We start from the raw sequence: 18,229 nt of genomic DNA on the forward strand, positions 1-18,229 counted from the left end.
ATGACCATGTCTTTTAAACTTAAAGTCGACAGCGATTGGATGTTTTGAGTGCTGTCAGCTGATAGTTATTGATGCCAACGAATTGTACCTCAACGTGTCTTCGATGCACTCTATAGTGCTAGAATAACCCACATTATAATCCCGCCAGCACGCTCGTAATTACATTGAAAGTCAGCCGTGCGTAAAAGAAAAAAAATTAAAGTGCTCAATATAAATGACACACGCTGACAACCGGACGTAGCTTCTTGCTCTCTTGTCATCCCCCTCTGCCCAGCTTTCAACACACTTGCTGATTCACTTAAACCTCATTGAAATGAAGTCACACCTGCCATGGAAATACTTCATTATATCCAAAAATTTGTTATAAACTTATATGTATTGCAGCACCGTACCTGTGCCAGAGTCATTCTTCATTCACTTTGTAATAACCAATAATTCGTTATATCCTGGTTTGTTATACCAAAGTTAGAGTGTAGGAAGGGAGAGAGAACACACTTTTTAAAACATGCAACAAATCCTTGCAACTCCATTCATACCTGACAAATTCTAAAAATGTTTGAAGTAGTCGATTGGTGAGAAAATGAATTTCTTCAATGAAGTCATTTGACGAAAACTCAGAGAAGTGTTGTAGGGCCCCTTCAAAGACACAGCCACGTGAGCACCTTTTTGACTTGGTGCAATACATGCATGATTTCTAGCCTCGTGCGAATAGCGAATTTTAGGTTCGAAGCAAATAGTGATTTTGGTCGAATAATTTTTAATCGAATTCGAGTAATATGAATGACACATAAAGAAAAATGGGCATATTTATCATGACCTAACTAACCTGCACAATTTTTTTTAATTGAAATAGGGCCTCTATGCAAATGCCATTTCTTTTTTTCCTTCAAAGTCGAAACAATGAGTAATAGCAGGATTTGAATTTCAGCAGGATGAGAGTCTTAGAATACGTAACATTTTAAAATTTATTATACGTAGAGCATTGTGGGGATCGGAGGCGCGCCTGCGACCATTTCCCGGGCATTCCGCCACACGGCCACACCTTTTTGCTTTTTCTGCTGGTAACGACGCGTGGCGATAGATGGCGCCACGTGCCGGCGCAGCACGTATTACGTGCGCGTCGCGGGAGCTCGCTCTCTCCTCCGTGGTCGGCGCCGGGTAAGCATGTTTTTTCCTTCGTCCGCGTCCCCTTTGGGAATCGCCGGACTGTAGCCTGCCTGGGGTGGCCTTGGGCACCTCGGTAGGCGTGTTTACTTGAGTGCTAGCTCCAGTAGCGTACGCTAAGTCCACAGCGGTGCCTAGTGCTTGAAATGGTCGTACCACACCGAGCCGCACTTGCCGTAAGCCTTTGCGTACGAGGTTTGCTTTAACACTCGCGACCAGGCCCAGTGGCCATCGTGAGAGTGCGCAGCATAGCCGCAAGGGACCTTTTCCCGACCGGCGTGTCAAAGCTCGCCATTGCCAGCTGCGACGTGCTCACGGTTTCCCCTTATTGTGAACGTCCGCGTGCGGGTGCCTTTGCTCCCCGCGTCCCGGGAGCGGACATTGTACTGTTGTTCGGAGTGCCGCCAAGGGCAATAAAGTGTTGTGTATTTTTGTATTGGAACACTGTCTGTTTTGCCGCACCGCACTAAACGCTTTATTAGTTGAGTGCGCGCGGAGCGGTGCGCTACACACGAGTAGGTTACGGAGTCGCAGCCCTGTGGCTCGCTAAGTGTGAACCCGCGGTGATCATCCGCTACGGTGAGTAGCGGGGTCACCATGGCATATACGCAGTCATAACAAGCTTTTAAGCTTAATAAAATGAATTTATTTGAGGGTAATATTTTCATTTAAAGGGGCCATTCAGCTTTCAAGTAGACATGGATTGGATTCACTAAAGCTTATTTTCTTATGAATTGACCGCCGCAAAAAGTTTTAGAATCCATCCAGTACGCATCATCATCATCAGCCTGATTAAGCCCACTGCAGGGCAAAAGCCTCTCCCATATTCCGCCGATCCACCCGGTCTTGTGCTTTCCCTTGCCATGTTATACCTACAGACTTTTCAATCTCATCGGCCCACCTAACTTTCTGTCTCTCCTTAGAGCGTTTGTCTTCTCTGGGAATCCAGTCAATTACCCTTAATGACCACAGGTTATCCTGCCTACGTGCTACGTGTCAGGCCCATGTCCATTTCTTTTTCTTGATTTCAACTATAATATCCTGAATCCCGGATTGTTCCCTGACCTACTCTGCTCTCTTCTTGTCTCTTTAGGTTACACCTATCATTTTCCTATCCTTCGCTCGCTGCATTGTCCTCAATTTAAGCTGAACCCTCTTTGTAAGCCTCCAGGTTTCTGCTCAGTAGGTAAGCACTGGCAAGATGCAACTGTTATATACCTTCCTCTTGAGGGATATTGGCAATCTACCAGTTATGATTTGAGAATGCTTGCCAAATGTGCTCCACCAAATTCTTATTCTTCTAGTTACTTCAATCTCGTGGTTTGACTGCACGGTTATTACCTTTCCTAAGTAGACATATTCTTTTACAACTTCCAGTGCCTTTCCACGTATCATAAAGTGCTGTTTTCTGCCAAGATTATTGCAAATTACTTTAGTTTTGTGCCTATTAATTTTCAGACCTACTTTTCTACTTTCCGTGTAGAAATTCCTATCCCTAACTCTTCCCAGTCTAGGGTCCTGAATACCTTCTGTAAACACGCGGTAAATAGCAGTGGAGAGAACATGTCTCCTTGCCTTACACCCTTCATTATCGGGATTCTTCCGCTTTCTTTATGGGGAACTATGGTGGCTGTGGATCCTCTGTAGATTTCTTCCAGTATGTTTATGCAGGGTTCTTTGACGTCCTGATTCTGCAGTGCTCGCATTACTGTTGATGTCTCGATTGAGTCATACGCCTTCTCGTAACCTCTAAAAGCTATGTATAGGGGTTGGTTGTATTCAGCGCATTTCTCTATTACCTCATTGATAGTGTGAATATGGTCTATTGTGGAGTAGCCAGTACGAAATCCTGCTTGGTCCTTTGGCTGACTTAACTCTAATATCATCTTAATTCTATTAGCTATTATTTTTGTAAATAGTTTGTAGAGAACGGAGAGTAAGCTGATCGGCCTGTAATTTTTCAAGTCTCTGACGTCTCCTTTCCTATGGATTAAGATGATGTTGGCGTTCTTCCAAGATTCTGGTACCCTTCCCATCAAGAGACACTTTGTATATAAGGTGGGTAATTTTTCTAACACAATTTTTCCGCCACCTTCCTGGAGGTCCGCTGTTATTTTATTCTCACCAGCGGCTTTGCCTCTTTGCATTACTTCTATGGGGCTTTCCTTACTTCCCCTGTCGTTACTGGCAGGATGTCAAATTCTCTTGGACTATTATAGTTTCTCACAATACCATCCTGGTTCTTTTGACTTCTGTACAGTTCTCTGTAGAACTCCTCTGCCATCTCGACTATCCCACCCATATTGGTTATGACACTGCCTTCCTTGTTTCTTAATGCATACATCCGATTTTTGCCTATGCACAAGTCTGCCTTTGCAGCTTTTAGGCTTCTGCCGCTTTTTACAGCTTGCTCAATTCTTTCCAAGTTATGCCTCCTAATGTCGGCTACTTTACGCTTATTGATGACTAGCTCTATTTTGTCGGTTTCATTTGAGGCTTTCATTGTTTGTCGTCTCTTAATAAGATTTTTTGTCTCCTGAGATAGTTTGCCAGTTTCCCGTCTAGTGACTGAACCTCCAACTTCAATTGCACACTCTTTGATGGTACTAGTAAGATTATCATTCATTGTGTCATTGCTTATGTCGGTTATCTCATTTAATGCTTCGAATCGATATCGATTCTGAAGTAAAACTCTGAGTTCTTGTATTTTTCCACTCACCGCCAGTTCATTTACTGGCTTCTTGCGTATCAATTTTTGTCTTTGCTTTCTTGAATCTAGGTGTATACGAGCTCTTACCATTCTATGGTCACTGCATCTAATCTTGCCAACTACTTCTACATCCTGTACAATGCCTGAGTGTGCACACAGAATGAAGTCCATTTCATTTTTAGTTTCGCCATTAGGAATTTGCCATGTCCACTTACGGTTAGCCCGTTTTCTGAATAAGGTATTCATAATTCGTGAATTATTGCGTTCTTCGAACTCAACAAATAACTCCCCTCTGGCATTTCTAGAGCCGATGCCATATTCCCCCACTGCGTGGTCTCCGGCCTGTTTCTTGCCTACTTTGGCATTAAAGTCGCCCATAAGAATAGTATACTGTGTCTTTACTTTAGTAATAGCTGACTAAAGTCTTCACAAAAACGTTCAACCAAATGATCATCATGGCTCGATGTAGGCACTTAGGCCTGCACCACCTTCATTTTGTAATTTTTGTTAAACTTAATTATACTTGCCACCCTCTCACTGATGCTATAGTATTCTGCTATGTTGCCAGCGATATTCTTGTGTATGAGAAACCCCACTCCTAGTTCTTTTCGGTCAACTAATCCATGATAGCATAGAACGTGTTCATTCTTCAGCACTGTATAAGCCTCCCGTGTCCTCCTAACTTCGCTGAGCCCTATAACATCCCACTTAACACCCTCTAATTTCTCGAATAGCAATATAGAAATATTGCAATATATAAATAGCGAATAGAAATATTTGCAACTCTGCACGTCCAGTACGCACGTAGTTGCAAATATTTCTTGCAAGCTGTAAGTGCATTCTCTCTTCTTGTCCCGACGAAAGCCCTGGAAGCTAAGCAGGGAGGGATGACATGGGGAAATAATACGTCACCCGTGCTTTCTGGGCTTGTGGAGTCATTTGCCGAGAGAAGAGAGGAATTTTAATCTGAGTCTGATAATTTATTGTGAATCGCACGCCGCGTGCTGCACTGTAATATTTGGCTTGCATGTTCTTGGTAGCTTCGACTATTGATTGACAGCATTTTCGGACAATGCTATTGCAGTGTTGCAGGGCCCCTTTAAATTTGTATGAGGGCTTCGCGGCAAAGCAGATGTCTTCTGAATAGGTGTTTTCACGGTTTAACACCCCTAAACTTCAGTGAAACTACCTCTACAAGCGGTAAATTCGGATTAATATGCATCTATTCGTTCCTTGCGAATACTTCAAAATTTTCAATAATTTAAATTCAAATCGAAGCAAATTCGAATACCCTACTAGTTGTTCGAATATTTGAAGCATTTGAATGTTCACACAAGCCTAATAGTCTCACAAACCTCCAACATCGCAAAAGCTGTTTTAAACAATGAAAAGCATTTCAACTGCAATCTGCATGCAGACGAAAAAGTCGCCTGTTACATTATGATGAATGAACAATCTGTTACCAGCGATATTGCAGGTTAATATCATCCCAAGCACGTATTGACGTTAGCGATGGTGGTAGCATGAAGAAATAGAGAGGAGCGGAGAACATTATTAGTATATCAAGACAGGAGGGCCTTGGGTTGTGGTCATATTGTGATGGAAGTCGTGAGATAACGGAAATTGGGCTTTTACACTACTCTAATTAAAACAGTATGTGCGTTGAAAATGTGCGAACTTGAGCCTGTTGGCACAAATTTACAATAGAGAACAAGTATTGCAAATGAGTTCTGCGCAAACCCGCAAGGTGGCGGTAGGGTTAAGAAAGGTGCGAACGGCAAAGAACAGCAAACATTAAAAAAGTGCGAACAGCAAAGACATGAAACACCAAACATCACTAGCACTGAGCATTCAAACAGTCAGTGCTTGTCTTGCATGATCTTTCTCGTCTTCTTTATTTACACTGCTTTCCACTAAGTATTTATGTATTCCCCTCAAAAATAAAATTATATAGTAAGAACAGACATTTGTTTATAGCCTTCTCAATGTCCTCAATAATTCTACATTTGGTCAATACGGACATTTTTGCCAGTCCTGAGACATTTGAATCAACAATGTTTGCACCGTACAACAATGGCAATATTATAAAGAGTACCTTCTTCAGGATGGTCCCATATGTCCTCTGGGTGTGCGGCGAGCCTGACAATGTGACGCTTCGCCTGCAGCACAAAGATCTCTTCCCCGCAAACAGCGACGTCGGTGATATTTACAAAGCCGGGGCACACAACCGCCAGGGACCTCACGGCGGGGTCCACCACGAAAAACGTCTCCGAGCTCCATGTCAGCAGCAGGCGCTTCCGGTACGGCTTCAACAGTCCAAATTGGGAGTCCGGGAGCTTCTCCAGATATGACTCCTAAAGAGGAAGACACGCGAGAGAATGAGTAACAACACTGGAAAAACACTCCTTTATATGTCAATGAGTTGCTAAATCACCCATACATGTATTAACTTTGGATATACATTAATGTTTTTCTTGAACCTTTCGGTGAAACTGTCAATGTTTTCATCTTCTTGTTCAGGGAGCTGTTCTCGATGTGTCATGTCAAAGATGGACATGAAAAACTACTTGTGTATATTCGTAATTAAGTGTGCAAAGATTCCTCGGGGAAAAGAGACAACAGCCCCAATTTTCTCAGAATACCATCAATAATCCTTAACTGATATTAACCCCTTCGTGTTTAAATGAGAAGAGATACTGCAATAATGGCCCACTTTGGTGCGACATTGGTCAATATCGGATATAATAGGACTTTTATACGTCATCGACAACGTCAACTAAATTGCCTTCAGAAATTGGCTTTTGTTTCTTACCGCTGTAAGCGGACCTGTCCTTCAATGACGCTCTGCACACAGTGATGATTTTGATATTTTGACACATGTGAAGTCAATATTTCAATTTACCTGAAGTGGTCTGGATATTTCGAAAGTGATTGAATAATTTGATGCATATTAAATAATATTTTTCCATATCTGGAAATGGTCTGAATGTTTGGCACTGTCATAATCAAAATATTTTTATCTGAATATTTTGACATAACGGGAATGGTCCGAGTATTGTCTAATAGTGATAGTCTGAATACTTTAGAGCTAGTAGATATGGGAAGCCTCAACATGGCTTGAAGCTGTGATCCCCCACATGCTTTTTACATGCACCTAAACCTCAGCACATGAATTTTTTTTTTACACCTCCATAGAAATGCCACTACCACAGACAAGAAGCAACCCTCCCCCCCCCCCTATTGCTTAAAAGAGCAACACTGCATTCATTAAGCCACAAGATCAGATAAATAGCCGGCATCAAAACTAAGAACGAACGAGCAGGCACAAGCCTCGTTTTTAACGTAACTTTAACATCAGTGCACATAAGTACTTTGTGGAATGTTCAGAAGAAATCGGAGGACATGAAAGACAAAAGAGCTTTCCAGGGCTTCTTTTTTTTTTTTTCTTTTTTCTCCTAGGTATTTTTGGTTATATTACAGTGGAGTGACAGCCCAATCCCAGTTGGTTTTACCTTTGGCAAGCCCAGCATCTGTGGTTGGAAGTATTCTTGCTTCAGCGAGTCTCGAAGCAGCAACGTCTCTAAAACGACGCCATTCAGCGTGCCCTTCCAAAGCCGCATACCCGGTCGGCAAGCCCAAACGGTCACCTGCCGTTCACCGTACGACTGTGGAGGCGCAAAGCACGCTCCAAAGTTACTATTCCTGCAAAAAGAAAAAAAAAAAGGCAAAAATAGCATTCAGCTCTTTACATATCTTTTTCTTTCGAATTTGCTATTTTTCAGAAGTCACAGTCCAATCGATAGAGTAGATGCGAAGCCGCTAGAGAAACTACGGCTACAAAGACAAGCAAATTGCAGTGCAGTTGAGAAACGTCTCATGCAAATGCTATTAGACTATCACTACTACTCTAGTTTTCATTTTGTGCTTGAATCTAACGTACATGTCATTTCTCAGCAAGGTCTTTCCGTGAAAGTTCACTTTAGCAAGTCGCTTATTATACTACACGCTCTCATTTTCTCCCCCATTTGGCCGCTGTTCCGTGTGACGAAAGCCTCAGAGGAGGGAAACAGTTTCTACAGGGGACCTGTCTCTGTAGGGGAGCAACCGTCATCTTTGCCAAATGCCAACGTTTTTGTCAGTTACTGACGTTAGGCAAATCCCTTAACAGCTAGTTATAACGTTTTAGCAAGGAACTTGTCTTTATCAGATGTCAACGTCTTTTCTGATATCGCTATCAGAGTTCAACATTTTGACAAGTCCCTACTGAACCGGAGATGACATTTCAACAGTACTTGTAAACGCCAGGAGAGCAGTATCTGTTAGTAATAAACGTCTCTGTCAGTTGCAGATGTTTTGACGACAATGGCTCCGCAACGAAGCATCCCATGTTTGGCCACTGTTGACACCTTTCACTGGCCCACGTTAACGTAACATCTGAATTTCACAAGAAAACGTTGCTCATCTGAATTTTTTTGCCAAACATTTTAGAAGAAATCACGCCCAGTGATTAACTAGTTAGAGCACTGAAGTTACTTACGACTTTCGCTCGTGACTGCCGAGCTGGACAATGCTAACGCCGTCCTTCCCGCAGTGGCAGATTACGGTTCTCTTGGTTGTTGAGATCAACAGGATCTGAGGCATGTAATCGAGCTGGATCACCGGATGGTTTTCTACGTGCACCTTGTTGCTCTTACACAAATGCTGGCGAGGAGAAAAAGTGAGAGAGAGAAAGAGACCCCAGTTGAGACACTTTGAGGCTTGAAGGCATCCTAAACAACCTCTGAAAATACAAAGAATGAGCATGCTATTCCTTCCTGGAGCTTCCCGTCTTCTTTAGCACAATTTGTGAAACCAGTAATCTGGTCACCTGATGTCGTAAGGAAAGGCACGTGATTGGTCCATATTTGAAAGATCGTCAGTTGTGAATTATGTTCTACACTGCACAAGCAGTGAAAACAGCATGCAGCCAAAAAGCGTGAAGTCCCGAAAAGCTAATTGCTTAGCGCTGCATTCACAGGCAAACAGTTTCCGTTTTCCTGATGGGGGCAAGAACACGACGGGCTTGTATTTATATATGTATATAAATATATATACATATATATATATATATATATATATATATATATATATATATATATATATATATATGTATATAAATATATATACGTATATATATAAATATATATAAGTCACCAGAAGAAGCGAACGAGCAAACGAAAAACTATGCTTTATTGCCAACGTTACGGCCGGGGACCGGCCTTCGTCAGGGCATACATGCATATTACACTAATATGTGGGTTAGTGTAATATGCACGTATGCCCTGACGAAGGCCGGTCTCTGGCCGTAACGTTGGCAATAAAGCATCGTTTTTCGTTTGCTCGTTCGCTTCTTCTGGTGACTTATAACTCGACCCGAATCCAGGAAGACTTTCACAATATATATATATATATATATATATATATATATATATATATAATGTTACCACATGTGTAATTTAGGTATGTGCACCTGTGTAGCGGGGAACATGGTGGTAGCAGAAGAGGAGGACGTTCAGTTGGTGGCAAAAGCTCGCTGCTGCCGTTCACTGCGGTATACCGTCGAGTCGACCGTTACGTCTGCTTCGAATAAACCCCTCGTAGACGTAACAGAGTGGTGGAGGTGCTGGGTAAGACACATCGACGTACCACGGAGCTACAGCTGTTCAGAGTTCGCCGGAGCCGTCGTCTTGCCGGTCTGCCGCCGACAACAGTCGTCATGACCCAGAGCGAAGGTCAGGAATCAACCGCCTCGACTTCGCGCCAATCTACACTGGCTACACCAAGGCATCACTACATGGAACCCCGCCCGTTCGCGGGAATGGCAGGAGAAGATGTGGACGCGTGGCTAACGCACTACAAAAGGGTGAGCCGGTACAACCACTGGAACTCTATCGATCAGCTGGAAAACGTTGCGCTGTTTCTCACGGACACTGCCCTGATGTGGTATGAAAACCACGAAGAGTCCTTGACAACATGGGCTATTTTTGCTCAAAAACTCAAGAAGTGTTTTGGTGACTCCGACTCAAGAAAGAAAAGCGCGGAGCGGACTCTTGCTGGAAAAGCCCAGACTCCTGGAGAAACCTGCACTGCCTATATAGAGGACGTTCTTAAGCTTTGCAAGATTATAAACCCGCAGATGTCTGAAGAAGACAGGGTCGGACACCTATTGAAAGGCATAGCGGAAGACGTTTACAATTTTCTGATAGGCAGGGATGACCTCACCTCTGCCTCCGACGTCCAACATCACTGCCGCACGTTTGAAAAATTGAAGACTCGTCGCATCGCCCCGAAATTTGGTAGGCTGGCAAATGTGACAACGGTTGCCAGCGTCGACGTGAGCCCGCCCACCGACCTTGCCGCTACTATTCGGGCAATTGTGCGTGAAGAGCTGCAACGACAAGGTAGTAGGGTTGACGAAACCATTCCTCATCCACCTACCAATCCACCCTACTACACGGCGGCACCATCAGCTTCTTTGCCACCATCGGTATGTGTGGCAGACATCAGCGAAACTGGAAATCCGCGGCCACGTCGTGACTCATTCGTGGCCGACCAGCGATATGGCCAACGCCTTCGGCACGGCCCCGCCACACAGAGGTGGGCAGCCCCCGCTCAACAAGCTCGTCATCGACCCTTCACAGCTGAGCGGTCCCAGCATTGGTTCGGTGAGCGTCCTCTACCAGTCTGTTACAACTGTAGCTTCGAAGGACACATTGCCAGGTATTGCAATTACCGGCAGCCGCCAAGGTATGACCGATCACCGAGATTTAACCGTTCTGGCGTTACCCGAGCACCGACATTTCCGGGAAGCGCGTCTTACGAGATCCCAGGACCGCTACGAAACCAATCTCCGGCCTCTGACCGCAGTGTGACACCACCACCTGCCCCTCGTGCCAACCGATCACCGTCTCCTCGGCGCCGCCACTTCTCGCCTCTTACGGAAAACTAGCCGGCGCGGCCGTTGGAGGTGAGGTCGCCGGACAGTCTTCGATTTCAACAGATATACCTTCGTTAGCTTCCATATTTAGAAATAAGGTTCGAGTGCTTATCGATGGTGTACCAACGATGGCGTTGGTGGACACAGGTGCAAGCGTGTCAGTGATGAGTTTAGTTTTCACCCGCTTTCTTGGACGAAAGGTTATGTTTCATTGGGACCGTCCTGATACGTTTCGTGGAGTGAGCGGACAGGTGTTACAACCTGTTGGTGTCTGCACTGTGACTGTTAGTTTGGCGTGCCAGAACTTTGTCGCAGAGTTTGCTGTTCTCCCTCATACTACGCATGACGTCATTCTGGGACTCGATTTCTTGAAGCTATGTGGTGCTACTGTCGATTGCCGCACAGGACAAATTACAGTAGATTCTGATATCCCAGTTTCGTTTATGGAAAACTCGCCCTCTCAAGAAAGTGCTCTTTGCGTGTCTGTGGACACAACTGTGCCGCCGTTGTCTGCAAAATGCGTCCCTGTTGTCTGTTCACCTGCAAGCGAGAAAACATTTGACGCAACTGTGGAGCCCGTGCATCTCAGTTGCATAAAGAAGACAGTTTTAATACCGTACTGTACACTATCGGTTGCGCAAGGGCATACTGGTTTGTGGGTGATTAACTGCTCTAGTGAACCTACAGTGCTGCCGAAAGATCTGAAACTTGCAGAGATTCGTGAACACCAAGTATTCTCGCTTGCCACCCTCGCAGAAAGCAATGATTCCCCGGATAAGACCCGTTGCAATAATCTGCACGCCAGAGACACCACCATTATGGCTATGATTGATAAGTCACTCAGCACCAAGGAACGTAATGAACTGGCGAGTATTCTGCGCAAACATGCCGGTATTTTTGATTTCGCTCAGCATGATTCACCGTCATTCCCTGCTTCTCGTATAAAGCACCGAATCGACACGACATCTCACAGACCTCTCCGACAAAAACCATATCGTGTATCGCCGTCAGAACGCGCAGTGATCAATGAACAGGTTTGCGAGATGCTCAAGCAAAATGTAATTCAGGAATCATGTAGTCCGTGGGCCGCCCCAGTAATTCTAGTGAAGAAGAAGGATGGGACATGGCGATTTTGTGTTGACTACCGCCATCTCAACGCCATCACTAAAAAAGACGTATACCCACTCCCACGGATTGATGATGCTATCGACTGTCTATCATCGGCCTCTTACTTTTCGTCTGTGGATCTGAGGTCAGGCTACTGGCAGATTCCAATGCACGAGGAAGACAAGGAGAAAACGGCATTCGTTACAACAGATGGACTATTTGAATTCAATGTGATGCCGTTCGGACTCTGCAACACGCCCGCAACTTTTGAGCGATTTATGGACAACATTCTGTGTGGATTGAAGTGGGAAGTGTGTATGTGTTACTTGGACGACGTTGTAATTTTTGGGCGCACCTTTTGTGAGCACAACACACGCCTTGACCTCGTACTGGACTGCCTAAGCAAAGCACGCTTGGTGCTCAACTCAAAGAAATGTCGTTTTGGAGAGCGACAAACACTCGTCCTTGGACACTTAGTAAACAAAGAAGGCATACGACCGGATCCCGCCAAGACGGCCGCAGTGGAGGCATTTAAGCAGCCAAACTCGGTGAAAGAACTGCGCAGCTTTTTGGGGCTTTGTTCATACTTTCGCCGATTCATTCCTGGCTTTGCCAATATTGCATACCTGCTCACGTGTCTGCTTCAGAAGGGTGCGCAGTTTGACTGGACCCCGGAATGCGAGTCTGCTTTTTCGGAGTTGAAGTTTCTTTTGACGTCCCATCCGATTCTTCAACACTTCAATCCTCTCGCTCCCACTGAGATTCACACAGACGCCAGCGGTATTGGTGTAGGTGCTGTCCTGGTTCAACGCTTGGATAATCAAGAACACGTCGTAGCGTATGCAAGTCGCTCGCTCAGCAAGTCCGAGCGTAACTACACTGTCCCAGAGCAAGAATGCCTCGCAGTAGTCTTCGCAGTGCAGCGCTTCCGGTCCTACCTGTACGGACGCCCCTTTACCGTCGTGACAGACCATCATTCTCCCTGCTGGTTGGTTAATCTGCGTGACCCATCTGGTCGGCTGGCGCGCTGGGCACTTCGTCTACAAGAATATGACTTCACGGTTTCGTATAAAAGCGGCCGACGTCACGCTGACGCAGATTGTCTTTCGCGACTACCGCTTCCAACGATGGAATGTGACGCGGACACCTTCGATACCTACATTGCATCACTCGACCAACCATTTCCTGATAACAAGACCTTTAAGGATGAGCAACAAAGGGACAGCACCATACAACAGCTTCTTGCTACCAAACCAAAATCATCGCCTACGCGCTTCTGCTTCCGAGACGGGCTAGTTTACAAAAAGAACTACACCAACACCGGCTCACGATATCTTCTGGTGGTTCCGAAGAGTCTTCGCGTTTATGTCTTGCAGGCTATGCATGATGACCCAACATCCGGTCATCTAGGCACAGCAAAAACTCTTTGCCGTCTTCAAGAAAGATTCTACTGGCCCAAAATGCGCCACACGACGGAACAATACGTGTCTAGCTGCAACGAGTGTCAACGTCATAAGCGCCCAACAAGTGCTCCTTTAGGGCGATTACATCCGGTGCCGCCCCCTAGAACTCCATTCGAGCAAGTCGGGATTGACCTCCTTTGACCCTTTCCCCGGTCTTCTAATGGAAATCGCTGGATAGTCGTTTGCACCGACCATTTAACACGGTACTGCGAGACCGCTGCCATACCATCGGCAACTGCAGCTGATGTGTCTTCCTTCATGCTACGTTTTGTCATTCTTCGACATGGGCCTCCCAAAATCGTAATCAGTGACCGTGGCCGACAATTCACAGCAGACGTGATGGAAGAGATGCTTCGTGTCTGTGCTTCAACGTTTCGGCACTCTACGCCATACCATCCCCAAACGAACGGTCTAACTGAACGAACGAACAGAACTCTCTCGAACATGCTGTCTATGTATGTTGCATCCGATCACAAGGACTGGGACAGCATTCTACCCTTTATCACATATGCATTCAACACCGCTCAGCATGAAACTACCGGCTACAGTCCTTTCTTTCTTCTATATGCTCGACCACCTCGTCATACCCTGAATACAATCTTCCCGTGTTTGGACCATCATGATCCCTGCATATCCGAGATCATCTGTCGGGCAGAAGAAGCTAGACGCCTTGCTTATTTGCGCACTCTTGCTTCGCAAGACCGCTCGAAGGCACATTTTGACCGCCGACGCCGACACGTGACGTACAATCGCGCCGACCTAGTGTTGCTCTGGACGCCAACTAGAAAACGCGGTTTGAGCGAGAAACTGCTAGCGCACTATGCGGGACCTTATCTTGTTGTAGACCGTATCAGTGATTTAGTTTACCGCATAGCGCGTCTCCATTCAAACGGCCGACGGTCTGCAAAAACTGAACTTGTCCATGTTGCACGTTTGAAGCGCTTTATTCCACGAGAGACTGTTTGACTCGCCCAGTGGGCCTCGTCTGCGCGGAGGGAAATGTTACCACATGTGTAATTTAGGTATGTGCACCTGTGTAGCGGGGAACATGGTGGTAGCAGAAGAGGAGGACGTTCAGTTGGTGGCAAAAGCTCGCTGCTGCCCGTTCACTGCGGTATACCGTCGAGTCGACCGTTACGTCTGCTTCGAATAAACCCCTCGTAGACGTAACAATATATATATATATATATATATATATATAGTCATGAACTAGACAGAGAAGAAGAGACAACACCCGATCCTGGGCCAGCTGTTGTTATTCTGACCTCGCTCTTCTCTTTTCTAGCCGAGTATGCGGGCGTGCCAGAGCCCTAGCAGAGCTGTCTTCCTTACACTCGGCCAGGACTGCGCTCGCACGGAGCTGGCGGCAAAGTTTTTGGTGGGCAGGCTTGGCTGCATCATGGTGGTCGGCCCGGACCACAATGCAACATGGGGCGACGGTCCGGGGGAAGCGTCTCTGGTGGACAGCACTGGCTGCCTTGAGCTGGTCGCTGTTTTGCATGCCACGATGTCTCTTGAAAAAGTGCGGTGGACTCAGGCGGCTGGCACTGGCTGCCCCGTTGTGGCCGACGCTCTCGGCCATGCTGCGATTTGGTCTGGGTATCTGCCAGAAGTAGGTCTGGCAGTCAATACTGGCTGCATCTCGGAGGTCGGCCTCGGCCATGCTGGAACTGGGTGCCGGAGTCTGCCACAAGTCTATTGGGAGGTCGAGACTGGCTGCATCGTTGTGGTCGGTCTCGGCCATCCAGAGACTCTTCGTGGGCAGCAGCTAAACATACACCTGACAGCGCGCTTCGGACGTGCCCCGAAATCAGCGGCAGACGTAGAACGCCGTACGAGAATTGCCGAAAGAGTATCCCAAAAGACATGCTAGGTGCCTTGGCTGGTGTCGAGAATGGGTACGCAATTTCTGTGATGTGTGGCAGAGAACATTATTCACGGCCGGTCTTGGTATCTGCGGCAGGACATTCTGTGAAGTTGTCATCGTATTGGCAGCTGTCTGCATCTTGTGCGCCAACTTTCTCCTCATGATCTTGGTCAGTGAGACCAGCAGTGGTTACCTTGGGCTCTACCCGCGCCATGACCGTAGTCGGTTCAAGCATAGGCGATGCTGGTGTCTCTACTTGCCTCAATAAAGATGATAGTGGGGCTAACTTCTTTAACTGAGCTGTATGAGGATTGGTCTCACCCTCTTCCACTGATGTAATGGCGTCTCGTACCGACATAGGTACTGAGAGCAGCAGTGGAGTGTCGCACCTGCGTTTGACATAACTTGTAGGACAGGCGAAGAAGCTTTCTGTTGCGGGGCTGAAGGGCACCGAGGAACCTTCGAGCTGTTGCTCCCCTTCAGCTCGGTGTGCGAAAGTGGGCGCGTCAATGAAGGGCAATGCAGCACAGTCAAGATGATTCTCTGCAGCTGTTTCGTTGGAGGAACGCCCTTCACGAGGTCCGACTTCGGTAGCGGCCTCTGGCCACAGTGAACTTGCTTCGGGTATCGACGAATTGTCTAACTTCTCGAGTGATAAGCTGCAACGCACAGCTGCAGCCTCAAGGTGAAAAGCCTCTGGAGCTTCCTCCTCGATACCGGCCAGGTTAGATGGGGCGATGGCGGAGAGGTAGTCAGGAGTACGGCCAAAAGCAGCTATGAGCTTGTAGCTCCAGTCCGCCCAGCACAGCTGCTTCACGCCTTCATACTGGTGCCACGCCGCGCCACCTTCCCGAAGGCGGTCTATGGCTCCGCACCATTTCTGAGGCTCTGTCCAAGCCTCACGCACTGCTAGCGCGTTGACAGTTGCCACGCAGCTGTCGGCGATGTTCTGGGGCCCGTGGAATTCCGGTAGTTCGCAGGCGGTCGGTGTTGGTGGGGTGGCAGGTGGCAACGCAGAGATCACCGACGCGAAGCAGGCAAGCTGGTGTGAGAGCTCGATGAGAGAAGACCGTAGCTCTCTTCGCTGCTCCGGTGGGCTTGCCTCAAGGTCATGCGAAGCAGCTACATCTAACACTGCTTAATGGCACGCAATGCTGGCAACATTGTAGGCGCTCGCTCGGAGATCAATGCTGTCGGTTCTTTAGTCTCGATGCAGAGTAGCGCAATGGTATGCCACAGGTCCGCGGCACTGTCGGGCGTGAAGCCCGAAGAGTCAGTGATCGCGGTCTTTGAGTAAGTAGTAATTGTATCCCTCATGCCGGTACGGTAAGCCTGGACGACGTTTTGTGGCAGCTCGTATGTTGAAAGAGTACCACAACGAGAATGTAGGCCATGGGAAGTGTGAGCGGCATTCTCAAAGGTCAGGAGCCGGTGCGAAACCCTGCCGTGAAATGGTGGCAGGGTGTCAATCAGGTCATGCCTTAGAACCCCAGGGAAGGTCTGAACGGGTAGCTGAAGCAGCGGGTGGGACCCTAATGCCAAGGAAGCGTGAAAGGCGTTCCTCGATGGAACAGCCCGCGCTGCTGACGAACCACGAAGACACGTACCGGTGGCTTGCCGCAGAGGGTTGACTTGTTGGACTGCGCCATTGTCATGAACTAGACAGAGAACAAGAGACAACACCCGATATCCTGGGCTAGCGTTCTTATTCTAACCTCATTCTTCTCTTTTCTAGCCGAGTATGCGGCCGTGCCAGAGTCCTAGCGGAGCTGTCTACCTTACAATATATATATATATATATATATATATATATATATATATATATATATATATATACACACCTCGTATTCGGCAACTTTAGGCTAGGTCTGGTATGTCTGGTATCACCAAGTGGTAATAATGAAGGTTAAACAAATGTCATAACTCAACACGACATACCGTTTATGACCAGTATACATAGTATATATAACTGTACATCGCTTTGTCACTCATGTACAGGTGTGAGTGGTCAATGTCATGGATGATTTACGGCAACACCGAATGATCCCACTCATCATCCACTCTGTGAATATGCTACCACCTTTATTTTTTTCAATTTAAAACTGGGATTAATGACACGTGAATCTAATGTTGACCAGCTTTAGCCAGGCTTTTGGCACATAAGTGGGAGAGGCTTCGGCGGAGTTCACTAATGCTCTTTCTACCAGCCTGAATTATCTTTCTCGCTTCGACAAGCTTTAAAGATAGTTTCTGTAGAGCAAAGGGTCACTGTTTCCAGACGCAAGAGTACTAGGTGTCATTTGCTTCGTCATGAAATAAGTCAAACATTGAAAGTGCCTCCAGTGGGGGCGTCACCTGAGATGTTCTGTGGGGGTGCGCGCCCCGCTGCCCCCCCATAGTTCAGGGCTGTGGCTGCAATGTCCACACGTTTTGTGAGGAAATAAATGGCGAGAAGGAGATGGTGACTGTAGGGAGCGTAGTGAAAGTGAGAACGACACCACCCTCCCGTTTTTCAACTTGGAGTGCTTTAGGGCCCCAGAAAAAAATGGTTATAAAATGCAAGATTTGGTAAGTAAAAAGCTGCTCCTAGATACTGATCACACAAGATGCATTTTAATGGCACAAGGTCACGTACAATCAAGACTCATCATTGCCTTGAGGCAGACCGAAATCAGACCTGGGCAGCCTCTTCCTCTCCCTCGAAATCTTCAGGCATGCTTACCTGATTATAGTCTATCTCTGTACACGTGACACACCCTACTGCGTCACCGCTGTAAAACTTCATGGCATTTGGACTCCAGCAGACAGATGTGATGGGCGCGTGGTGAATGTCCCTGATTAGGTACTTCTCCATCTGAAATCGATTAAAAAGGACCTTTACACTTTCCGCTACCCACGTCCATGTTCTTAAGTTCTGGAAAGGCCCCTACACTTTATGAGCA

The 18,229-nt window shown here is 46.7% G+C and overlaps 1 protein-coding gene across 2 annotated transcripts in view; it reads right to left on the reverse strand.

The window, feature by feature from the left end:
* Positions 1-18,229, reverse strand: part of LOC119167148 (tectonin beta-propeller repeat-containing protein 2) — a 65,717-nt gene that overhangs the window by 39,439 nt on the left and 8,049 nt on the right. For both annotated transcript variants that reach the window (XM_075867010.1, XM_037418584.2), the window contains exons 4-7: positions 18,010-18,141; positions 8,412-8,575; positions 7,387-7,576; positions 5,970-6,228 (exon numbers count right to left, since the gene is read on the reverse strand). In XM_075867010.1, coding sequence (XP_075723125.1) covers positions 5,970-6,228; positions 7,387-7,576; positions 8,412-8,575; positions 18,010-18,141 — 745 coding nt within the window. The remainder of the gene's footprint in view (positions 1-5,969; positions 6,229-7,386; positions 7,577-8,411; positions 8,576-18,009; positions 18,142-18,229) is intronic.

This window comes from Rhipicephalus microplus, chromosome 6 (assembly GCF_043290135.1).
Source record: "Rhipicephalus microplus isolate Deutch F79 chromosome 6, USDA_Rmic, whole genome shotgun sequence".
NCBI classification, from domain to species: domain Eukaryota; kingdom Metazoa; phylum Arthropoda; class Arachnida; order Ixodida; family Ixodidae; genus Rhipicephalus; species Rhipicephalus microplus.